Source organism: Desmodus rotundus, chromosome 6 (assembly GCF_022682495.2).
Source record: "Desmodus rotundus isolate HL8 chromosome 6, HLdesRot8A.1, whole genome shotgun sequence".
NCBI lineage: Eukaryota > Metazoa > Chordata > Mammalia > Chiroptera > Phyllostomidae > Desmodus > Desmodus rotundus.
In genome coordinates this window covers 125,840,127-125,866,790 of record NC_071392.1, presented here as the reverse complement: position 1 = coordinate 125,866,790, position 26,664 = coordinate 125,840,127, and the positions used below count along the sequence as shown (strand labels likewise).

At 37.3% G+C, this 26,664-nt stretch overlaps 1 protein-coding gene across 2 annotated transcripts in view; it reads right to left on the bottom strand.

The window, feature by feature from the left end:
- Positions 1 to 26,664, bottom strand: part of SPTLC3 (serine palmitoyltransferase long chain base subunit 3) — a 144,213-nt gene that overhangs the window by 83,027 nt on the left and 34,522 nt on the right. For both annotated transcript variants that reach the window (XM_024559351.3, XM_045194877.2), the window contains exons 3-4: positions 10,131 to 10,285; positions 9,370 to 9,518 (exon numbers count right to left, since the gene is read on the bottom strand). In XM_024559351.3, the coding sequence (XP_024415119.2) occupies positions 9,370 to 9,518; positions 10,131 to 10,285 (304 nt within the window). The remainder of the gene's footprint in view (positions 1 to 9,369; positions 9,519 to 10,130; positions 10,286 to 26,664) is intronic.

Below are 26,664 nucleotides of genomic sequence, written 5' to 3'. Positions count from 1 at the left end.
ACATTTCCTACATTATTCTTACCCTCCCCCTGTCTATTTTCCACCTATCATCTATGCTACTTATTCTCTGTACCTTTCCCCCCCTCTCCCCCTCCCAAACCCCTGTTGATAACCCTCCATGTGATCTCCATTTCTGTGGTTCTGTTTCTGTTCTAGTTGTTTGCTTAGTTTGCTTTTGTTTTGGTTTTAGGTGTGGTTGTTTATAACTGTGAGTTTGCTGTCATTTTTACTGTTCCTATTTTTTATCTTCTTTTTCTTAGATAAGTCCCTTTAACATTTCATATAATAATGGCTTGGTGATGATGAACTCCTTTAACTTGGCCTTATCTGAGAAGCACTTTATCTGCCCTCCCATTCTAAATGATAGCTTTGCTGGATACAGTAATCTTGGATGTAGGCCCTTGCCTTTCATGACTTGGAATACTTCTTGCCAGCCCCTTCTTGCCTGTAAGGTCTCTTTGGAGAAATCAGTTGACAGTCTTATGGGAAGTCCTTTGTAGGTAACTGTCTCCTTTTCTCTTGCTGCTTCTAAGATTCTCTCCTGTTTAATCTTAGGTAATGTAATTATGATGTGCCTTGGTGTGTTCCTCCTTGGGTCCAGCTTCTTTGGGACTCTCTGAGCTTCCTGGACTTCCTGGAAGTCTATTTCCTTTGCCAGACTGGGGAAGTTCTCCTTCATTACTTGTTCAAATAAGTTTTCAATTTTTTGTTCTTCCTCTTCTCCTTCTGGCACCCCTATAATTCGGATGTTGGAACGTTTCAAGATGTCCTGGAGGTCCCTTAGCTTCTCCTCATTTTTCCGAATTCTTGTTTCTTCATTCTTTTCTGGTTGGATGTTTCTTTCTTCCTTCTGGTCCACACCGTTGATTTGAGTCCCAGTTTCCTTCACATCACTATTGGTTCCCTGTACATTTTCCTTTGTTTCTCTTAGCATAGGCTTCATTTTTTCATCTGGTTTTTGAACAGATTCAACCAATTCTGTGAGCATCTTGATAACCCGTGTTTTGAACTGTGCATCTGATAGGTTGGCTATCTCTTCCTCGCTTAGTTGTATTTTTTCTGGAGCTTTGAAGTGTTCTGTCATTTAGGCCTTTTTTTTTTTTTTTTTTTGTCTTGGTGCGTCTGTTACTTTAAAGGGGCGGAGCCTTAGGTGTTCCCCAGGGTGGGGTAACGCTGGTTGCTGCGCTGTGACGTTGTACGTGGGGGAGGGGCCGAGAGGGAGCGATGGAGGCCGCTTCACTCTCCTCCAGTTTTTAATCTTTCACTCCCCTACCCACAATCAAACTGGGTCCCTCTGCTGCTGGTTCCCGAGTAGGTGGGTTTGTGCATGCCCGAGGCCCCTGTGGGTCTCTCCAACGACCTCTCCCATGAGGGTGGGAGTCTCTCCTGCTGCCGCCCCAACCCCCACGGGCGTTTCCAATCAGAGGTTTGAGGCTTTATTTTCCCGCGCTGGAGCCCTGGGTTGCATGGTCTGCTTTGGTCCCTGCTGTTTGTCTGGTTTATCTGTGCACGAATGTGGGTCTGCAGGGTCTGCTACTGGCCGGACTGCCTGCCCTGTTTGTCCCACACTCCGCCAGTCTCGGTCCCGCCACGGCAACTCGAGTCCTCTCAGCCTCGGTGCCCGTCTCCGCCCCTCCTACCAGTTTGGATGAATGTTTATTTTTTATTTCCTTGGTGTCGGACTTCCTTGCCATTGGATTTTCTGTCAGTTCTGGTTGTGTGAGGAGGCGCAGTGTGTCTACCTACGCCGCCGTCTTGGTTCTCTCCTCCACACTTGTTTTTTTCTTAACTGCTCATTTGTGTGCTGTATCTGATTTGTCATGAAAAATTTTATTACACTATAACATACATATAGAAAAAGAAATTATAAGTGTAGGGCTCTTGGAAATTTTGTAAAGTGAACACACACGTAGCTGCATTAAGATCAAAAACAATATAAACAGTAACTGGGAAGTCCCTTTGTGACTCTCACCACCCACCTCCCCCAAAAGGTATCCACTACACTGTGCATTCTCAGTTCCCAAAAGGTTGGAAATTGTTTTTTTGCTGGGATATCTTACTCTACTTACGTACAAAGCACAAATATTCAGGTACTACATAAACAGATATATCGTATATTTGTGTTATTAAAACACCATGGGAGGAGGAGATAATAAAAAAAGGTTGAGAACCATCATACTATTCTGACTGTGCAGTTTTGCCTGTATTGAGTTTATCAAAATCTTGGTCCATTTCTTAAATTGGAATGATCTTTTATTTTGATTGTACATCTTTACACATTAAGAATTTTAATATTTTGTCATATACATTGGAAACAACTTTCTCTAATTTTGTTCTTTGACTTTTAACTTTGTTGACATTGTTTTTGTGTGTGGAATTTTAAATGTTTCCTTTTGTTGACTCTTTCCCCTGAAATTTTCTGGGAGTGCTCTCTCTGGTTCCTTAGAGGGTTAGGACACAGTAGATTACTGCCTGGATTAGGCTTGAGAAATCTGAAGGGAAAACAGTCGTGAATGGCAGCTGGATTGGAAGCAAGCTGGTTTTCCTATACCAGGGAATATCCCTGGTTTTCCATGAACCAGGGTGGCCTGAGTGGTATGCAGTCAGCCTGGAGGTGATTTATATGGCTCACTCCCACCTAAGAGGGATTCTGCCAAGTGAGGTGAGTTCTGCTGGATAAAATTGGAGGTCTTTGTGGGCTGTACAACTGAGGGGTGGTCATAAGTAACAAGCTAGAGTAGAGGCTTTTATGGTCTGAATGTTTGCGTTTCTCCCCAAACCCTAAAATTCATATGTTGAAAACCTAATGCCCATAGTGATAATATTAGGAGGTAGGAATTTGGGAGGATTAAGTCATGAGGATGAAGATCTCATAAATAAAATTATAGCCCATGTAAGAGAGGCCCCAGAGAGCTAACTCATCCCTTCGACCATATCAGGATAAAATGAGAAGTTTGCAATACAGAAAAGAGCCAACTGGACCATGCTGGAAACTTGACTTGGATTTTCAGCCTCCAGAACTGTGAACTTCTGTTGATAAGCCCAGTCAGTGGTATTTTGTCACAGTAATTCAAACAGGCTAACAAAGAGGTGTTGCTCACATCAAGGGAGCACAGTCTGACATTTCCAGCCAGGCACTTACAAGGAACACACGCAAGTGCGTTTTGCATTTGAATTGTCCGAATAGTTTTATTCTGCTCATTTGTTCATTCATTCATCAGTTCATTCATTCTTTCAACTTCAATTTTATTTGTTTAGTTATTTCTGGTGGTGGTTGCTCTTGTTTTTTTTTTTGAATTTCAATTCCAAATACATTTGCAATTTACCTAACTATAATTTACCTAGAGGTAAAACGTGAGGTAGAAATCTAACCCATCTCCTGTATGATCGTCAAGTTACCACAGTACTAATTATGATCATTTTCCAACTGATTTGAAATATTGTTCTTACTATATACAAATAGGAGGTCGTGTCTGTCTCTAGACTTTCAGTTTAGACTACCCCCTACCCTGTCCATTTGAGTCATTGGGATTGTATTCAATTTACATATTCTTTTGGGGAAATATTGATAGAATTACAATGCTGTCTTTTCCTCCAGAGGATATAGTATCTCTCTGTATTCTTTTTTTAACATTTTCTTTTAAGTTTTTTAAATAAAGTTTTGGAATTTGCTTCAAATAGGTTCTAAATATTTTCAAAATAATTTTATTACCAAGGTGTTTGCTATTTTTTAATGGAAGTCATTAAAGTCTTTATTAAATATTTATTATTTCTAGTAAATGTTTTGTTGTTTACTTATGAAAAATAGAAGAAATTTGACTAAAACTGTCTCTCCTGCTCAACTCCCTCTCATTTCTACAGTGTCTCCAAGAAAAGCCCCTTCAGAGGTCCTCAGTGCTACTCACAGGTGACAACTTGAAAACCAGAGAGGTGAACAGTCAGATAATTTACCAATAATGTTAGTTTACCTTTTCTTTTATTATACATATACTTCTTACTCTGTCACATGGTAGTCATTAATATTTATTGACTTAAAATGAAAAATAAATGAATAATTATATTGTCTAGTATATTTCCCAAAGTTATTAAAAATGATGGTAAAAACACATTTTCATCTTTTTCCTGACTTTGAAGTGAAAGTTTCTAGTGTTTCAGCGCAAAACATAGTACGATCTTTTTGTTTGAAGAAGATATTTTTTTATCTCATTCAGGGATATCCTATTTTCATTCTATTAAAAGTTTTATAAGGAATGTATATTGGATTTTATAAATGCTTTAGCAATATCTATCAAGATACTATGTTTTTTCTTGATCTTTCAGTGTTATAAATTCTTATTATTGAAGTAACTGACTAGATTCTATAGCCCATGGGCCATATGCAGCCCGGGATATCTGTGAATGCAGCCCAACATAAAATCATAAATTTACTTAAAACATGAGATTTTGTGTGTGTGTGAATACATGTTGCAATGTATTTCATGTGTGGCCCAAGACAACTCTTCTCCCAGTGTGGCACAGAGATGCCAAAAGTTTGGACACCTCTGGACTAGAACTAATTGATCATGCTATCCTGTTATTTAAATACACTGTGGGATTTCCAGTGCTAATAATAATGTTTTTCTAAGTAATACTGCTTAATAATTTTCCTTTTATTAAATTCTCGTTGGATCAGGGTATGTGAGCTCAGGGGTTGCCAACTCTGGCTGCTTATCAGAATAATCTCTAAGTGACTATTAACATACAGATGACTCAGCCAACAGTAATTAATCTTCTCTAATTCTTAAATTTAGGTTTTTATCTTTAGTAATCTAAGATTTTTGCTTTCCTTTTATTTCTTACTGCACTGAATGCTTAACTTACTAGCTTCAGTCTTTGTTAATAAAGAACACACCTGCTCCTCTGGGTACACAACTACCTGGATCCTGTGCGGTTCCCATAGCTGTTAGTTTCTAAATACGATGTAACTGTAAATTTTATTCCCTTTTTGATTCAAGGGCCACTTAGGAAAGGCCTCTTAAATCCTTCAGTTGATTTTTCAAAAAGTGTTTGTTTCTAATTTTGTTATTAATTTTTAGCTTTATTTCACTCTGATCCAAAAATCTAATGACTTATGTGGATTCCAGTTTTTGAAATTTAATGAGGTTCTCTTTGTGACATTATATATAGTGCATGTTGGTGAAAATTCAGTAATTATTTAAAAAGATGCAGTATACTAACAATATGTTTTAAGGTTCAGGATTTAATATATTTTAATACTAAACTAAACTCAAAATTATGTTATTAATATCCTCTATGTCTTTGTTTATTTTCTTCTTTATTTTTCAAGGACTAAGAGGTACTTTGTGATCTCCTATCACTATTTCATTTTTTGATTTTTCTTGCTTTTTTTCTAATCAGCTTGTGAAATATTAAATTGAGCCACATGATTTTCAGAGCCTCCCATAATCATTATCCTATTAATTTCCAGTCGTACAAAAAAAAAATAAACAGCTACGTATATCTCTGCTGTGTTACTTGATATATAGAGGATATAGGAATTATATCTATCTTCATTATGGGCTCTCTGTATAATTTTTCTAGGGTGAATATATTTAATAATTAATAACTTAAGCTTAACTTCTGCTTTCTTTCTTATTCCCATTTGCCCCACACATTTAGGCTGTTGATTATTTGTTTTTAAGTTTCAGCTTCTTATTTACTTAAGCTTACTTCATATGCAAGAAAAACAAGCAATTACGCATTTAACACTTTGTTCACGGGTTGCTGCACTATGTCTTTCATCATTAAAGCAATATATTCAAATAAACATCTTCCACATACAGAAAAATTAAATAGTTCTCTCAGATAAAGAAATTCAAAGATCAATGTGGTAATATCTTACATCATAGAGATATCACTGATTATTGTTTGCTGTTAATACTCAGACATTATGAATAATTTGTGTACATTTCTCAATCCCAGTGCTGAAAGTCTAAAGATCTGTGTAGTTTTAGAATCTGCAGTTATTCTAACAACTTTCCAACTAAAAATAGGGGGACAAGTCACAAAAAGAGAATACTATCAGTCTCTACAAATTTGGATAAAATGTTCACTCTAGAATTTATGAATTCACAACACAATGTTACACACACACACACACACACAAAACCCTCAACAATTTCTCATCTTTCACAGCACATTAACCAAGTTATTAGGATAAACTACCCTGTAATTACCAAAGATGTCACACATGGTGTACACACAATTTGAAGGAGACAGCCTAGATCAGGGACCATTCTAACAGAAAACGACACAAGTATAGGAGATATAAATTTAAAATGGCAGCCATTTTAAGTGCTTGATTATGACTCCAAATGGCCATTTCACTCTGCCTCGTATTCACAATGTAAGAAATGCACAGCCCTCCTAGCACCACCAGCCTGTGGATTGTTATGGTGACTGACAAGAGAGTCAAAGACTCCCTTAATGCTGTATTCCATTATGTTTAGCTGTACTCCAAAATGAACAGCACACATCCTTTTGGTTCTTAAATATAGCACTTGCAACTCTGTAATATCTGTCTGGAAATGTATTGTTTCCAGTATGTTTTTGGCTTAGTGTGACCATTTGCAGGTACAGGTTTGGCAAACAACCTTACTCTTGGACTCCTTTGTGGCTCCTTCCACTAAATCAACCTCCCTCTTGGGCACTGAGGTCTTTTTCCGGTGGTTGCAGAAGGAAGGTGGGAACCAGGTGCCTGGCTGGGACCTATCTTTCTACTCTTAACCTTGGGAATAACTTTAATTTAATTGTATTTGTTTGATTACAGCACATGGTTAAATTTAGGTTTTTGGTCAAATCTTTGTTCTTTTCTTTCAATAGGTAAATATGTTCCAGTTACACATTTTTTGTCAAAATAATATGTGTGGTCTCCTATCCCATTATTATGTTTTAAATATTTCCTCTAGATGTTCATTTTTGCTTAATTTTCCTATTTTTGTAATATAATTTCTGTGTTCTTTTTCTCCCCAAGACATTGGAAACTATTTTTTAAAGCTATTGGAGTTATTTTAAAGTGATTAAACACTCTTAAATTTTACTTTTGGTTCCTCAAGAAGTTATTAGGTTACTAAAAATTAAGTCTCTATAGCCCCAATTTTTCATTGTTAATCCACTGTCACTATTAAACATTTTCCTAAGACTACATAATTTAAGCTTTTCAAAAGTTACTTATATTTCTTGAAATAAATGGCATTCAAGATTATGCTACTAATTCTTCCATGTTATGTTCAGGTTACTATTAATGGTGCAGAATTATTTTAAATGTACCCTATTTACTTATTTACTTTGGATTGCTTATATCCTTGTTTTTAGTCTTTTTATTTGCCTAAAGTTAGTGTGGGTGGCTTCTGTTTGGCTTTCTCACTGTTTACTTGAAAACTGTTAAAGTCTTCCCAGAGCTTGAGCTGGAGAGCTCAATGAAGCAGGTAAGCATTAAAAGCTGACCTTTTCAGAAGGGTGAGTAGGAAGGGAGAGAACTGAGGCTGCAGGCAGTCCTAACTAGGATCTTCACCTTTGACTTGTTCTCTGGGTTTGTTGAGCCTGCAGGATCAGGGACCCGCATTCCACATGTGGCTTCCACTGGAAGAAAGCCATTGCCTGTGTCAAGCTCCTGCTCTTCAGCTTCTGCGGGTTGTGATGGGGGAGTGTTCTGTCTCAGGAAGTTGAGGGGTGGGATTCATCATACTCAGGAATGTGTTTTCTGTATGGTTTGTTAACAGTCCTGGTGTCGGGTGTCACTACCACCAGAGGAAACATCCCCAAATGCTACTGTCTCCATGTCTCTTACAATTGGGGATCTTCTTCCAGTCTCTGCCCGTTGCCAAATGGGGCATTGTGGGCAACCCAGTTCTAACTGAAGCAGAATCTTCCTTTCATACTCAGCTTTTCATACCTCCAGCCCTCATGTCTCAAATGAAGATAAGAAAATGTCTTTCTTCAAAAACTTGGGTAACCACTTATACATTCTGGAGCTTTAGCTAAATATTTACTAGTTATTTGGACTAAAAAGTTACTTTGTTCAATTTGAGTTGTTGTTTATTGCACAGATCTAAATAATTACATGTTTTAGAGCCCTTATTCCAACTGGTTACCTAAATTGTGACTCATTTTTCACTAACGGTAAATCTAGTTTTAGCATATTTATTTATGATTCTTAGTCCTGAAACTGATCTGGAGGACCCTGCATATATTATCCTGGATGGGAAACTGCTGTAGTAGAAATCACTGAGCTACATTGGCAATTAAGTAGATTAATAAGCTATCACTTAATCACTATCATCCTTGGTTTACTTCTCTAGAATATGGGAATAACACCAACTATGCTGCCTACCATAGCACAGGATTTTTGTGAGGAATAAATGAGATGATATATAAGAAAACCATGTGCTAGGAATAGCAAAAAACTCTACAGGGGGAAGCATGCATCACTCTTCCTCCCTGGAGTGGAGTAGTAGTTTCCTTCTCTCTGATTTCCCCCCTCTGAATAAGAGAGGAAGTTTCAGGTAAGAAAGAAATAAATAAGCAGTTTGTTCTACCTTGCCTAATTATGGTATTCATCATTCATTCATTTATTCATTTATTCAACCCAACAGTCAACAGCCATTTCTTTCCTTCAGAAGCTTATGCTTTAGTAGCAGAGATAGGCAATACACAAATATAAATGCAAGATCAACGATAGATATCATTCAGAAAAGTGGGAGAAAGAGCCAAATCTAAATGAGAAGTTACTTTTTAATGGGTAAAAAGTTTCAGTTATGCAAATAAGTTCTAGATATCCTCTGTACAAGACAGTGCCTGTAGTTAACGGCACTTACTGTGAACTTAAGAATTTGTTAAAAGGTTATATCTCATGCTAAGTGTTCTATCCACGAAAATAGGGAACATGAGGAAACTTTCTGAGGTGATAAATACGTTTACTACCATGATTGTGGTGATGGTTTCATGGGTGTCTGCATATATGCAAACTCAGTAAACTGTATATATAAAATAAGTACAGTTTTTGAGTATCATTGTACCTTAATAAAGCTGTTTTAAGAGAGAAAAAGAAAGGTACTGGGCAAAAGAGACAATACTTGCTATTTTAGACAATAATGGTCAGGAAAGATACATTTTTTTATATTCTGAAGTACTAAAACTTGTAAGTAATCAGCTATTTGGTGAGAGCATAATGTGTGAAAATTTCATAAAGACTTTCACATTCCTTTTCCCTTTTGCATTTTATAACAGCTTTTTGAGGCACACAGTCTAGATACAATCTAGATTTGAGAAGTAGCCACATGGAATCTCAGACCCAACTAGACAAAATTTCAAAATAATGAACATACGTACCCATTTCATGTCTGGTACTGGCCACACCTACGCCATACTCCTCTAAAACATCCTTCACTGTCTTCATAGATTCATCGTACTTGGCTGCCAGGCCAAGGAAGTTATAGGAGCCCATGTTGATGACATCTTTGATGATTCTTCCAGTGAACCTGTAGTGAGGACAGGTGAGCACACAGGGCTTTGTCATTTAATATCATCCTAGTGCCCCCCAAAAGACTCTCCCAAAGAGATCTTGGGTCTGGTCCAAATCATATATTTTCTTTTAGACTTGTCACCACAAAATGGTTTGCTCTTAGTGGAAAGTATCCCCATAAGGAAGCTGGATAGAGTATTACAAAAAAGTATCCCAGCCATGCAATATTACTTAGCCCTGATTTGCCTTGAGTACTCGCTTTCATGACACCTGTGCTCTGGTTTAAATTCCAGCAAGAACTTTCTGAACGAGAAAAACACAATCATTCTTGTCTCTTTCAGCAAGAAGTAGGAGGGTATAATTTGTCAATAAAGCTAAAAAGGGCTTTTCCTTGCTGGCTCTGTGTCCTGCACTTTCTGACATGGGTTTTGCTTAAATTGCAATATAAACAAGCCACCTTTGGCTGCATAATTACTACGACTTCTCCCACTAGCATGTGAGACCTTGTAAAAGGCTGAATGATGGAAGACCAGTTGCTTCCAAGCTTTGATTTTTCAGGTCTGTAATCTGGTACCCACAACAGGATTTCCTTGAAAGGATTTTCTTTCAACCAAGGTGGCTGCCTCACCTAAATGTCCAGTTGTAGTCATCCGACACCCTCTCCATCACGTCGAACAGGGGCCCCGGGGCACTGCAAATGGGCCGGTTCCAGTTGTCCCTGATTCGCATGTAAAGGTTCCGTGTGTAAAAATTCTCAAAGTTTTGATACAGCGGCACAAAGTCCTGTAAAACAGTAGCAGAAGTTTACCTTTGTCTGCTGCTTTTTGTATCTCACTTCTAAGTGAAGGCTAAGAGAAGCCCTGGAAGAGCCATGCAAATATTCCATCTGCAAACAGTTTTTGAGCAAGGGTTTGTGGGTAAGGGGACAGGTAGAGTCCATACATAACTAAGGGAGGACTCCATGCCCAAAGAACTCACATTTTAGTGGGGAAAGTAGACAAATGTAGCAGATAAAGGTAACAAAAATGACAGAGCAATATAAAACAAGTCCCAAAGTGTGTGGTGGAGACAACGAATCCCTGCAAAACTTTATCTGAAGAGTGACAATAGGTATTTATGTCCAAAGCAATTTAGCTGGAAAGAAAAGGTCGGGTGATAATTTTATCTTAACTTTTTAAAACATGAATATCCCCACTCATTGTACATGTAGGAATGTGGATGGATTTGAACTTTGGACCTGTTGGCAAAATTGTTGGCAGGTATATGGCTGTCATATAGTCAAGGGCCTAGAAACTGAGTTGAGTTTGTGGAGGTACCTGGATTCTCTCATAGTTGAAATAATAGCACTGTTTTGCTGTATAAAATACAATCCAAGCCTGAGGGATTTGCAGTTCTGTTGAGGTTCGAAGAAAACATATCTATTGTTGTCATCTAACTCCTAATAGTTAGTACGAGGCAGATAATGCAAAACCTAGGCCTAAGCCAAGTACTCTGGGCATTTGTGAGACTAGAGCTAGAGGGAGGGCCACATCTTGCTGGAGGAAACAAGGTGGCTTTATGTAGGAGGAACACCAAAGGTAGAATGTGATTGCTATTGGCAGAGATGCTTGGACCCTGTCAGGGTGAATGGGTCTCTGTGCTGGAAATGTAGGATGCTTTTTGAGAAGAATGAATAAGAATAAAATGCTTGCAGGACATTTGGTATATGACATTTGGTCTAAACCAACCCATCTACCTCATCCTGTGTGTCATTACCAGCTAGGCTCCTGAGGTGAGGCAGGTTATTATTTGCAATACGGCTACAACACAGTTATTGGACCAGTAAAACATGATAGTGTTTTTTATGTGTGAATTCGATAAACCAAAAGTAGAAATAAATGTTATGGGCTGTTTGAACCAAGGGTCATTTTCTGAGCATGAACATTTTGGACAGGACCAAATGTGAAGGACATCTGTCATGGACAAAATGTCTCTGTAGACTTTTGGAAAGGACCAACTGCCCATTAATTGAATAACACATAAGGCAGATCTTGTTACTCTTTCCTCAGAACCTATAATGGCTCCCACCTCACTGGGAGTCAAAGGCAGGGTCTTGACTGGTCTGGATCCCTGTTGCCTTTCTGATCCTATCCCTTGCTATTCCCTGTGGTGTGGGTGAGTCTGTAATGTCAGCTGGTACAGAAATCAGGAGCCTTAAGTGTCACAGGTTACCCTGGAGGTAATGGGGAGCTACTGAATAATTGGAAATGAGCTTTCTCGTCCTCCTGCTCATCCTCTTTTAACTCTTTGTTCTCTTTTCCCTTATGAAATGGAGCTAACTTCCTGAGGGAACAGGAGAAGCATGGGGAAAAGTTTTGTGGAAGACCTGGTGCTACTGGTTGGGCCAGTCATTTCCTGACTGTTCAATTCCGTAGGAAAATATATAGAATCTGTAGGTTTTAATGGCTGGTGACTGCATCCAAGCCAAGATCTTTTTTTGGCACTTTACCCTTTGTTTTTTCAGTGACAATGGCACCATTTCTGGCTTTTGATTATAAAATTTTGATTACAAGACAGAATGTTCATCACCACGTACTAGGGCAATCATGTGAACTTGTGAATTTGAAGGATGGTTGGGCTACTGTAATGTTCATGTCTGTAAGTCAAAAATCTCAAACCAAGTGCATTTGTTCTCAAATAGCTAAATATCCTGATGTAGGTTTTATTATGATTTAAATCTACAAAGTTGTGGTAATCAGTGTGGTTATACTCTTTTATGTTCTAATAGGAAAGTGGACATATTTTCGAGAGAAAAGGAGATTATGTGTTAATTCCAGGAAAATCTTTTCCAAAATATTTCCCCTTTGATTTAATAACATTTTACAGACTGTTTACTGACTTGCAGATTAAGCTATATCCATTCCCAAGTGTTGTATCCTTCCATTTCTAATTTTTAAATTTCTTATTTGAACTATATCATATAAACTTATCCTATCTAGAGAAAATAGACAAGTAGGTCTTTAAGTACTATTTCTGAACTCTGAATGAAATTATGGTTTTAGATTTTATGACACATTTTACTCAAAATAAAATTAAAATTGGTTTAGGAGAGAACATAACAGTTGATTAAGGAAAACAGTTGGTATTAGGTAGAAAAGAACCAAAACATTATCTGTTCAAAATTAAAACAAAATTAATTTCAGACATGGAACCACAAGGTGAACAAGATATCAGGGCAGAGGGGTCATGGAAATCATAGAGTTCAAATATTCATTTGTCAAGTGAAGAAAACATCTAGAAAAGTGACTTGAACTCAGATCAACCTCCCACTTCATCCACTTTCTCAGTCGTCACTTTAGGGTAACCTCAGGCTGGCATCTGCCCTAGCTTGTCCAAGATTCTCTAAGCTTCCTTCTAAAATACCAGCAATGACAAAAAAATAACCTACAATATGGAAAACTAAGGCAAAGAGATCACTGGACTATGGAGGAGTGTCCATTTACCATAAGGAACTTGCCATTGACTTGAGAAAACAACTTGGGGCTTCCCATCATTGATGACTCATAAAGATGTACCATCATGGCCCCAGAAGGAAGGTGGGAAAATACTCCATGCCGCGAAACCTCTCTAGCTTCTGGCTCAGAGATCCAAAATTTCTACCTATGGGGAAATCAGAAGCTTGCTCTTAATTGGGATAAATGCTCTAAGGGTAAAATACAAGGATTGTAACCAATTCTGCAAAATAAGAGAAAATTTTCTGCTAGGAAATGATCTTTACATTTAAAAGAACTTTTATTAATGAGGTGCTTAAAGCTTCTCTTTCAAAGGGGTGAGCTTTCTTTTCTTTTCTTTTTCTTTTTTTTCCCACAGAGAGCCATTTCTTTGTGGGTGGTATGTGTGCTAGCCCAGATCTGAAAATCAAGTGTGGCAGTCTACATGTTCCCGAGAGGGACAACTGAGCTTGGAAACCCAATTAAAACTCAAGATCTAGTTGAGGGAAGAACTGCTTTGCCTTAGGCACCTCCTCCTCCTCTTCCTCTGCACCTGTGAGGCTTCCTACCACTGTATGGGTGTGTCGTCACCTCACCCCATTCCTTTGAGCATCAATGATATTTCTTCAGGAGCAATCAACACCTTGCAAAGGTCAATGTCCTCTAGTCTCAGTTAAGCCTCCCACAGCATTTTAAGTATACCAGAAAATGAAACTGGACTAGATATTGCAAAAACAAGCATTGCAATAGGATAACATTGCAATAGCTTTGCAATATATTTATACATCTGTAAATTTAACTTGTAATTTGACCTACTCACTCTTTATTTTTCTTCCTGACACAAATGACTAGATGTAAGAGTACATCTCAGGCTATAAGGACACAATCATTTTCATGGTAGAGTGCAGGAGGAGTCAGCCAAACAGCAAAACCTAAATATGCAGCTACAAAAATGGCTTGTTTCTTCTGCAATACTACAATTTTTCTACCTTTAAGCTTGTAAGGCACTTCATAATTTTCCAAGTGTTACAGGTATTTCTATTCAAGTTTTATGGATAATTAATGGAAAGGCAGAAAATTTGAGTGGACAAATTGGGAATTGTACTTTGTTCTAAAATCGATGCTCCTTTTGATAGAGCATGCTGAAGGGCAAGGTGTTTATAAGGAATTAAAGAGGACATATCTGTGGCCCATTGTAGGAAAACATTAGAATATTTGGAAGCATGTTCCTTCTTATTTGACTTATCTATATGCCCACTCAATAGCAAATAGAATCATAGATTTGGAGAGAGAGAAAGTATCATTATCAAGCACCATTATTCATTTGTTCCTACATTGACACTTCTGGTCTCACCTAATATTTAATTTTATCTCATTATTTCCTTTTGAGAAATAGCTGTTTCTCTTACCAGGGTTGAGCTCAAATAAGAATAAAATATGTTTGTGTTTTCTTTTTTGTTGAAAAGGGGTAACTATATTATAAATAATCCTTTGAAGTATGAGAAACACAGAGAAAAATGGCTAACTTTAATTTTTCTTATTAAAAAAATAGAGGGAGGTCGAGTAAACATGGTGGACTCAGTGCTTATATGTATATTCTACTACTCATCTAAAAGTCCTGTGAAATGACAAAAATATGAATTTAAAAAGAAAATAAATTTATAAATGCCAGAAAGACAGTCAAGAGTATCATAATTCAGAAATATTGAAGTTACAAAATATAGAAAATAAATAAGTTCTGATCAGTGGAGAAACAACACCATAGCAAACTATAGCTCTAAAACATTTTCAGAGAAGACTGGTGTGGACATAAGCTACCTGTAGGGGTGCTTCAAGGTATAAGAGTCAGTACCTGGAAGGAGTTGATGCTCAGGGAGAATAACTGGGAAGCTAGATCTCTTTGTCCTCCTTGTATTGAGTTAGTAAGAAGCAGGACGAAGCATTGTGGTGGGAACAAGAGCTGAATAGAGGAGCAATGCCCCAATGTGGGGAGCCCACACAGCAAGAATACAAGCTACTGTTCCTGGCAATTCATTCTATCTCTTTCTAGAGTCATCCAAGATAGGTGAACACATGGGCAAGTAAGAATTCTAAATACAAAAATGAGCATAAAACAAAGTGTCATGACTATTTAAGGAAAACTAGTGCAAGAGGCACCAAATTCAACAGGCAGAAAAATTAACATCTAAACAAAAGACAATAGAGCAAAAAGAAGAATTATCTATGTATGTGTATATACAAGTACCGTATTTTTCAGACCATAAGAAGCAGCTAGGTTTTAGAGGAGGAAAATAGGAAAAAAAACTCCGCTCCACCGCCACCCCCGAGCCCACGCCCCCCTGCAGCAAGCCAGGTAAGCTACATTCGGACTATAAAACGCACCCCCATTTCCTCCAAAATTTGGTGGGGGGGGCAGTGTGTCTTATAGTCCGAAAAATATGGTATATGACATCTTTATGGAACCACAACAAAATGATGTATTCTTTAAAAAAAATAAATATTTAAAAATATAATTGACACAACTGAAAAACAAAGTAATAAATTAGAATAATAACCTGACTAATTTTTAGGAATTATTGAAAAAAATCAGAGAAATGAAAATATGAATGAAAAGTCAAGAGATATGAAGGACAAATTCAGAAGATCTAGTAGGACTTACAAGATTGAAGAAAGAAGAAGAAGTGGAAGAAAATAGGAAGAAGAAGTAGGTGGAGAAGGAGGAGGAGGAGAAAAATTCCAAAGAGGGAGAAAATGTAAATGATCTATTAGGAAAGAATGGAACAAATAAGTAAAAACCAAAGTTATTATAAATCCTGTAAAACTTCAGATCTCCAAGGATTAAGGGAAAAATCTCAAAAGTATTCAGAAAAGGGGGAAAGGAAGTTTATATACAACAGAATAAGAATTAGATAACTTCAGACTTTACTTAGGTAAAAGTTGTGGGAAACATTTGAGGGAAAGTTATTTTAAACTTAAAATCTTGTACTCATCCAAGCCAGCAATCAAATAAGAAACCAAATAAAAAAATGTTCAATATCTAAAAGTCATGAGTTTAACTCCCACAGGACTTTTCCATAATAATTGAATGTGCGCCTCAACAAAATAAACAATGAAACAACTAAAGAGAAAGACATGAGATGCCAGGAAAAATAGTGAGTGAAGGCACTGATGGAATGTGGGTTAGTCCGAGCAGCTTTATTTATGTAGTATGAAGAAACAGAAACTAAAAATTAATAAATAAATCACAACCTGGAGAATGGGTATCTGGGGAAAAAAATGAAATTTTATTAAATTTTTCTCCTGGTGGGGGGAGACTGTAGTTACTGAATAATGATATCTAGATTCTAAATATATGTGTTAAATATTCAAAGAGAATCATTAAAAATAGCTGGGGAAATATTATATAGAACTTCCTAACAGTGATAAGGAGAAAAATGCAGAAAAAGAAGACTCAATCAAATGTACCAAAGGTACAAAAGAAGAAATAGTTAAAATTAAAAATAAATAAACAACAGAAAATGTGAATGTCAAATACAGATAGCAGGAATAAGTTTAAACACATGAGTAATTAAAATATTAGGTTTAACTATAAGGAGTCACCAATGTTTGATGTTTTGGCCTACACAAACATCAATTTCATATGGCTCAAGTAAGTAATTGTTCATAAATTATATTATCTTATTAAAATACAGAAACTTTCACATTTGTTTGACAAATAAACCTGTATGTTGCTTATATGAGAGACACATTTTCTGAAAATGATGAAGACTAAGAATGAAGTGACAACTGTTGACAAAAAAGCAGATGTACCTGTCAGGCAAAATAAAGTATGAAATAAAAGCATGATAAAAGAAAAAATCCACCAAGAACTATAAGAGCCATGGACTTTTAAGTATGTAACAGTTAAATTGAAATACATAAGAAAAAAACCTAAGAAATCCACAAGCACAGAAGACATTAATACACATTTCCCAGAAACTGTTTAAGTTTGAGTAAACAAAAATTAAGTCTTAGAGGACTCAAGTAACATAATTAACAAGTTTGTTGTAATAGATTTAAAGGACAATTTATAGTTTTTCACGGCATACAAGGAAAACATAAGAAATTGCAATACCGTCTAAGAGTTTACCCAGGTCTAGTTCTGTCCCCTGAAAGTAGAGGAAGATTTCATTTGTCCTTCCTGAATCTTGTTAGCTCCTGTCCACCAGAACATTGATCTTAACTAAATGGGTCTTTGAGACTAGCCAGGAAAATGGCTGTTTTAAGAATAACTTGTTTCTGTGGGACCTAGTTCTAAATAACATATCTATCCACTAATACCTAAGTTCTAGGGACATGATTTCAGCACTCAAGAGGCTGATACTCTAGTTAGGGAATAAACTATACACATAAACCATGAATGGCCAACCCATGATGTAATCAAGTGTTGTTATACCAACACACATACTCAAGGTTTTGAGAAGGGAGGAATCAAGAAAAGTGAGATGAGTTTGACCATCTGTGTTGGCCAGACACACCTAGAATAGTGTGTCTAGGATTGAGCATCAGATTTCAAAAGGCCCTTTGACAAGTTGTACCTAGAGAAGGGCAGCCAGGATGGGGAAATATCTGCTCAAATGACTCTAACAGGAAACATGTCCTATGATGAAGGGTTGCATGATGAAGGTGCCAGGGATATTTGGCCTGCAGAAGAGATTTGTTGGTTTAGGGCAACACATAGTACAGAGCTTTGGAGGCAGACAGACCTGAGATTGAACCCAGCTTCATTTTTTATTTGCTATATGATCATGAACAGGCCAGTTAACTTCTATAATGTTAATTTCCTCTTTATAGAGTGGAGATAATAAGGCCTACCTGTGGTGAAGGTGATCAGTTACATGTCAGAAAGCACAGTGCCTGACAGATACTCTAGTGCAGACTTAGAGTTAGCGTGGTTAACACAATATGTATCTGGCTCTGCCACTTCAGATGTGTGTAACTTGTGGCCAGTTTTTCTTAGCCCCCTTGGGTTCAGTTTTTTTCATGTGTTAAATGGGAATAATGACTCCTATTTCATAGGTGTGTGGAAAATTCAATGAGAATTCATGTCCAGTACTTTCACAGAGTACTCTGTGAATTCAGGAAAAAAAAAAAGAGTCAATTCAAGTATCTGAGAAACTGTGACAACTAAGGAGAGAATTCATTAAAAGTGGTAAAATTTGAAATTAATATGAAAATATCAATAGATTTCCCATATGCCATCAATAACTAATTAGAAGATAGGGTAGGGAAAAAAGATAGTATTCAAATAGTAGCACCATAAAAAAAGTCATAGCCAAATAGTAATCAAAGGGGAAATGATAGAACTTTAAAGGAAATTTAAAAATGTTATTAAAAAACATAACAAATAGATAAATAAATAAAGACATCTTTCTAAATGGAAAGACCAACTATTATTAAAATGTCAAAATTTTCAAAGTTAACCTATAAGTTAGATGTACTACTAATTAAAATAAATTTTTTTCTTAAAATCCAATACCTGATAAGCTAATTCTAAAGTATACACAGAGAGAAAAATCTTTAAGAATTACCTAAAACTTGTACACTTACCTAAAAATTAGATAAAATCAGTGGGTAAAAAAACCTATTTAATTAACGGTATTGAGACAATTAAAAATCTTTTAAAAAATAGTCCTCTTACCTCACACAGCAAATATAAATAAAGTCAAAGTGGATTTGTGGATTCAATATATAAACATATGAAATCATATGAGTACTGAATTAAATTATAGAAAAAGTTGTTTTTAACTTTGATTAAAAAGTGGCTTCCTAAACAAGATTAACTCCTCATCCCCAAAGGAAAATAAATAACAGCAAAATAACAACAAAAACAAATAAAACATAAATGAAATGTATGGTACATATGAGTTAAAAATTAAAACTGTATGTATGGCTAAATATAACATAGAAGAAGTTAAAAACCAAGAAACAATTAGATAAATATTTAAAATACATTTAACAGACAAATTATTAGTATAAGGATACATAGAAGGAATTCCTTTAAATCAGTAAGAACAAATAATTTAATAAACTATGAGCAAAGGATATGAATAGGCAATTCAAGAGGAGTAAGTATAAATGATTAATTATCATATGAAAAGGAGCTAAGTCTGATTCTTAATCAGGGAATGCAAATTAGACAAGAACAAAAACATGTTCATCTATGAGATTGGCAATAAAAATTCTGATAAGGGATAAAGTCAACATATTAAGAACTAGAAAGGAAGCAAGAACTCTCAGGTATTGCTGATAAGTCTAGCTAGGTAAATTTTTTTAAAAGGCAATTTGCCAATCTCTCAAAAGTTAAAATGTACATTCTTTGGACCAGGAAGCTACTCTTAGGCATTTTCCTCAAATAAATCTATGTACTATTCATTGAATAAGTATATGCAATAATAAAAATATGGTAATATAATAAATAAACATGTATCCATATTATAGAACACCATCATGCAATTGTTAAAAGGAATGATGTAATTTTATACTGGCATGTAAAGATCTCCAGACATATAGTTAGGTTAAAAAAAGTAAGTCACACATATGTATGATATGATCTCATTTAAGTTAAGGAAAGGACAGAGTAAGTGCAAATGAACGTATGTGTAATTAAGTGCAAGAAAAAGACAGAAAGGATGCACAAAGATACTGTTGTTGCTCATTATTTCTATAATAAAAAAAAGGAAACAAAGACATGAGTTTGAGGAAGGGTTCTTTATTAGTGTTGGTGATACACCACCTATTCTTCACATTGGCTTAGGACTAATTGGTATACATTAGCAAAGCTCTACCTTATCAAAATCAACCAACCCTGCCTGTTATCATCAATTCCTTCTTGAAAAGGAAAGTATATATACATGTGTGTGTGTGTGTATAACCACTGAATATTCACTGTGGGGAGGCTGTGATCTTCTAACTTTACATTTACTGATAGTTTTAGTTTACCAAATAGTTTGAGAACTTTGATTTTGGAGTTGTTTGGATGACCTACGGGACGTGCTTTGCTAGATACGATTGTGAAAAAAATTCATCCCTTGTGAAAGTGCATGTGCTTTTTAGAAACAGCCAGAAGGTATTTGCAACCAAGCTTGGTTGGGGAGATTGAAGATTTTACTGGTAGTGATTCCTGTTATATTTAAGGTTATTGACTTCTTAGTGATACTGAAGTCAAGGAAGTGAGAGAGTGTCATGCTGAGGAAGGACCATGCCAAGCAGAGGGGAAGGAATGATAAATCCCTGAAGGAGATACAGGTGAGCTCTTCTTGAGGAAGAGTAGGAAGTCCCAATGGTTGAAGCATAGTGAGAGAGCCGAGGAGTAGAGGAGATAAAAGTGGAGATTTAGAGGGGGCTGCATTCTGTAGGGCCTCGGCTAGCTCTGGCTCTTACTCTGAGTAAAAAGAGAAGGCATTAAAGGGTTTTGACCAGTGATGCTCACTTAGGTTTTAAAGAAATAATGTTGATTGTTAGTTGAGAAAAGACTGGAGGGGTTGACCATGTAAAACAGGTACACCTAGGCAAGAGAAGATAATTGTTTGGACAAAGTTGGTGGCATCAGGGGTAGTAAGAAATAGTTGAAACACAAATATATTTTAATCATAGCACTGATGGTATTTGGGGACAGATTTGAGTTGGGGTATAAGAGAAAGAGAGGAGTCAAGAATGACTGAGGTTTTTGGCCAGAATACCTGGAGTGATGGAGTTGCCATTTACTGATCTGGGAAAGATTGTAAGAAGGACAAGTTTAGAGGGGAAGCTCAAGTGCACGGTTTTGAACATGTCAAGACTGAGTAATTGCTGATAAAAGGCATCCAGTGTATAGGTAGACTGGACAGTGGCTGGGACAGGAGCCCAGACATCTACTCTGTGGTCATGAGAAGTGGTGGGGAGGCCAACTATATCAGCACAGGTTCATGTAAGTGGTGACTGAGGAAGCATATGGAAGTTCTGATCTTTTTCTATTTCTTCAGTGAAATAGGAACAAATTATTAGCTGAAAGTCAGGAGGGATGAAAGTGTTGGAAGTTTGGAAAGAAAGTGGAAAGTATAAAATGGTCATCTAGAAGAGCTAGTGACTAAATGTACTAAGATAATATGATGGGTAGATAGTGTCAGAATTTAGCTGAATTCTTGGACATCCTGGTCCAAGAATTGTTTGTTGGTGTGGGAAACACACCATATTGAAATTGACTCTCAGAACATTATTTACATCTGAACACAGGTGATAACTGAACTTCAAATTGAGAACCTCTACAATAGCAATGCTTCTTACACTTTACACTCTAATGTGTCCACATCACTTGAAGATCATGATAAAATAAAGACTTTTCTTCAGAAGTTGTGAGATAGGCCTGAAATTTTGTATTTCTAACAAGCTCTCATGTGATACTGGAGAGAAGGATCAACTTCTGGTATTGACATCACCTGGGAGCTTATTAGAGATGCAGAATCTTGACCCCATCCCGAAGCTATTAAAGGAAAATCTGCATGATCTGTAGACCGTTTTTATGCACAGGAAAACTTGAGAAGCACTGCCCTACAACACTGGTTTCTAATTTCGGCTGCACATGAGAATTACCTGGGAAACTTTTTATGAACCCCACCAAGCAGGGTACACCACAAAACAATTAAATCAGAATATCTGCAGATAAAGCCCACATATTAGCAGCTTTTAAAACTTCTCAAGTCATTCCAATGTGCAGACAAGACTAAGAAGCACTGCTCTGATATCACCATACTACAAGCTGCTGACAAACATGCTAGGTTCTTAGAGAAGCATCAATAAAGCTCTCTGAGTGGGACCCACCCAGGTCGAAATAGGAAGACCAGTGCTTGGGCCATCTGTTTGTATTAGACAAAATCATATCTCATACCCAGCAATTTTAATGGACCCCGTACTTCAAATTACTCAGAAGAGGGTGTCTACCGAGAGCATCCAGCCAAGGTGGAGGTGTAGGCAGAAACACCTCACTTCCTTGAACAACCAAAAGGAGAACAACCAATTTAAAAACAAAGAACAACCAGAACTGCCAGAGAATCATTTGCATGGAAGCCCAACAACCACGCAGTTAAAGAAACATTAATCCAGACTGGTAGGAGGGATGGAGACAGGCAGGGGGTGTGGGGAGGACGCAGGGCAAGGCAAGGCAGTGGACAGCACAGGCGATCCCACATTTGAGCACATATACAGCAGGAGAATGAGACAAACTGGGAAACCCAGGTATCAGCACAGGAAACTAAAGCCTCAAAACCCCCAGCTGTAAAAAATCTGTGGGGGTTGTGGTGGCGAGAGAAACTCCCAGCCTCATAGGAAGTTCATTGGAGAGGCCCACAGGGTCCTAGAATGTACACAAACCCACCCACCTGCAAATCAGCACCTGAAAGGGCACAATCTGCCTGTGGGAAGCAGCAGAAATGATTGAAAGCCACAGGAGGGGGAACAAGAAGCATTGTTCCCTTTCAGACCCCTCCCACACAGACAGTGCCACAACAAAGCAAAGAAGGTTGCCCCACCCTGACAAGTAGCTAAGGTCCACCCCTTAGTACCTAACAGACAAGCCGAGACAAAGAAATATAGCCCAAAAGAAAGAACAGATTAAAACTCCAGAAAAAGAACTAAGCGATCAGGAGCTAGACAACCTATCTCATGCAGAGTTCAAAACACTGGTAATCGGGATGTGCACAAAATTGATTGAGCTTGGCTGCAAAATGAAGGAAGAAATGAAGGCTACACAAAATGAAATAAAGCAAAATACACAGGGAACCAACAGTGAAAGGAAGGAAACTGGGACTCAAATCAATGATCTGTAGCAAAAGGAAGAAATAAGCATCCGATTAGAGCAGAATGAAGAAAGAAGAATGCAAAAAATGAGGAGAGGCTTAGGAAATGATGGAACAACTTAAAGCATTCCAACATCTGAATCATGGGGATGCCAGAAGGAGAAGGGGAAGAGCAAGAAATTGAAAACATATTTGAACAAATAATGAAGGAAAAGTTCCCCAATCTGGCAAAAGAAGTAGACTTCCAGGAATTCCAGGAAGCCCAGAGAGTCCCAAAGAATTTGGACCCAAGCAGGAACATACCAAGTCACATACATCGTAATTACATTACCCAAGATTAAAGATAAGGAGAGAATCTTAAAAGCAGCAAGAGAAAAGGAGAGAGTTACCTACAAAGGAGTGCCCATAACACTAGCAGCTGATTTCTCAAAAAAAAAAAAAACCAACCAAAAAACCTTACAGGCAAGAAGGGGCTGGGAAGAAGTATGTGAGGCCATGAAAGGCAAGGACCTACATCCAAGATTACTCTATCCAGCGAAGCTTTCATTTAGAATGGAAGGGCAGATAAAGTGCTTCTCAGATAAGGTCAAGTTAAAGGAGTTCATCATCACCAAGCCCTTATTATATGAAATATTAAAGGGACTTCTCTAAGAAATAGAAGATCAAAAACTATGAACAGTAAAATGACAACAAACTCAGAACTATTAACAACTGAGCCTAGAAAATAAAAACAAACTAAGCAAACAACTAGAACTGGAACAGAATCACAGAAATGTAGAGCACACGGAGGGATCAGTGGGGAGGGGAAGGGGGAGAATGGGCAAAAAAGGTACAGGGAATAAGAAGCATAATAGGTAGGCACAAAACAGACAGGGGAAGGTTAAAAATAGTATAGGAAATGGAGAAACCAAAGAACTTATATGTACAACCCATGGACATGAACTAAGGTGGGGGGTACGAAATGCTGGAGGGTGGGGGATGGTGCAGGGTGGAGGGGGATAAAGGGGAGAAAAACATTGGGATAACTGTAATAGCATAATCAATGAAATATACTTTAAAGTTACTCAGAAGAAAGTCTCTGGGAGAATCGGGTTGTTACGTCAGCATGCAAAACAGTAAGTTTTAATTCATGTGAACATCTGGAGATGGGTCCTAAAGATTCCTATAGCTACAACTTGCTGAACCCTCTTTCTTTTATGTGGAAGTAAAAATCTCTGAGGATGGGACAGAAATCCCAAGTAAAAAGGGATTTACTTGCCGGGGCACTGAGGACTATCTGAATCTAACGTGAACACAAAATTTCAACTAAGATGTTTTATAACAACAGTCTGTTGTCATTAGAATGAGTCTTGAACCTGTTAATAAACCATAAGAACTGCGAAATGTGACTGTGCATGAAGGTTTTAACTCTCTGATGGCGTTTGATATTTATTTGATTTTATTGGCTAACATCTTTTGTGTTTTGAGAAGTTGCATAATTGAGAGAGTAATTCATCTAGAGTAATTTATCATCTTTAATAAATTGCAATTCAACTCTAAAGTTGCCTTTGATTTAAAAAAAAAGATACAGTTTCCTAAAAATTAAGAGCTAAAAGGAGAAATTAAGTAAACATTTAAAACTTGTGTTGCTCTGGCTGGGTGGTTCAATTGGTTGGATTGTCATCCCATGTACCAAAAGGCTGTGGGTTTGATTCCTGGTCAGGGAACATACCTAAGTTTGTGGGTTCAATCCCTTGTCAGGGTGCATAGTGGAGGCAACAGATCGATGTTTCTCTCTCACATTGAAGTTTCTCTCTTTCTCTCTTTCCCTTCCTCTCTCTCTAAAATCAATGAAAACTTATCCTCAGGTGAGCATTAAAAAAAAAAAAAAAAAACAACTAAACCCCTGCCTTGCATCTGTGTTGTTCTTTTCCTTGCCAGTGTCTTCTGATTGCTGGTGGAGTCTATGGGAGGTACCAGGGCACTGGGCTTGTGATGCTTTTAGTGCTCTCTTGAAAAGAGATTTTGACTTTTCTATTCTTTTCATTTAATTTATACTAATGAATTAGTAATCAAGTAATTCAGAAAAAGTTTTATGAGAGCCTTCATGTGTTGGTATCAGTTTCAGGGAGTTTGGGCTAGAAATCAAAATGGAAAAAAGAGATTGTAAATTTGGGGCAATGCTTTAGTTTAAAGGGATGGTTTTGGTATGCCAGAAGTCATCCCAGTGAGAGAGAAAATAAAGAAACTAGATAAATAAATGCTCATATCTGATTAAGAAAAAAGAAGGGAGATGGACATGTCCATTAGTTTGAACGTATTTTTATATACATTTTGCTATGTGCATAAAAATATCATGTTGTACACCCTAAGTATATATAATTTTATTAAAAATAAGATGAAAACATTTAAAAATGAACAGAGTCAGAGAGTGTAATGAAAAATAAAAACATCCATTTATGGTATTTTTAAAAACATAGTAACTCTTGTCCACCACCACTTTGTGGATGTGCCTTCTTTCATGGTGTCATTTTGTGCATGGCTGGTTTGTCTTATGGGACAACTTGTTCTCCCAGTGACTAGCTTTTAGAATAGAATAATGCTTGTTTCTCCTAAAAGAACCAGGGGTCATTGAAAAGCAACATATTCCATGTTTCCAGCCAGAGACTTCAAGCTGTGCCTCAGATAGCTTATTAACACACAGCAAGAATAATGTCAGAAGTTCATGGTGGGGGGCAGTATTAAAAGGACAGAGGCCAGACTGGACAAAGAGTGTCTAGTGAACTAGTTCCATAAAAAAGTATATAGTGATTGCAGCCATTGCAGTTTATTAGCACCTGTTATTCTGAAAGCTTCTAAATCTCTAAATCGCCTCAAAAGGAAGAAAAATAATAAAAAAGATGCATACAAAAGGAGTATCTGTTAAGGTGAGTTAATTGACTGATGCTGTATATTTCACAGAGATCAAATGAGTGGGAAATTATTTATTTTGTAAAGAAATACAACACACTGATTTATTGATGTGATGATGTCTTTCTCCTGAGAGGTGGTTCAAGTGGTTTTTGCACTTGATGGGTGTCAGTAGTGACGGGTGTTATAGTATGCGCTGCACCTCTCCCATTGTTCAGGACTAAAGCACGCCTTTCTGCCCCGATGCTGAGAGTGTTGGACACTTAAACAAGCTGACAGCTTAATGAAGGTCAAATCCCCATCTGGTGGCAGTTCATTTCTGTCAGCCCCCTTGCCTCAGTGCTTCTGAAGGGCCCTCAGATCTCCAGAGCCCACTCTGGGATCCACTGAGGCCTCTGCTGGGACTGCATCTCAGTTCACCTGCACCATCTTGGCCCTTCACTCTCCCCTCTATAATCCTCCTGCCCTCAACCATCTCAGAGTTGTCCGCTGTGCTGAGAACCCACTTGCATGTATGTAAATATGTTCTGCTTGAAATGTAAGAAATATTTTAGAAAAACCAAAACAACTAGCCACTCTGAGTTGATAGAGCAAAAATACTGAAACAGGTTAGAAAATAGATGGCAGATCTGAAGCCTAAGCCTGCCGCCGAGAGATGCCACACCTGAGAAATTTACATTTGACTGACCCTTTGTTCCAGCAAATATTCTGGAATGTGCTGATTTACTGTGCATGTTACTTCTACCCAGAGAGCAGGCAGATTGGTGATAAGTGTTTCAAGAAGTGACCAGCTAGTATCAGGGGTGGGCTGTGGAGGTCCTTGTGAAAGTGGCCAAGAAGAATGTGCTTCTTCTTCCCAATTTCCCAGTTTCATTATCAGCTCTGCTGGGACCTGGGAAACCTGCAACATTCTCTGGGAGCCTGCTGGATTGTTTCCTGTTTGATTTAACTGCTTTGATCTCTTTTACCATTCAAAAATGTTTATATCCTC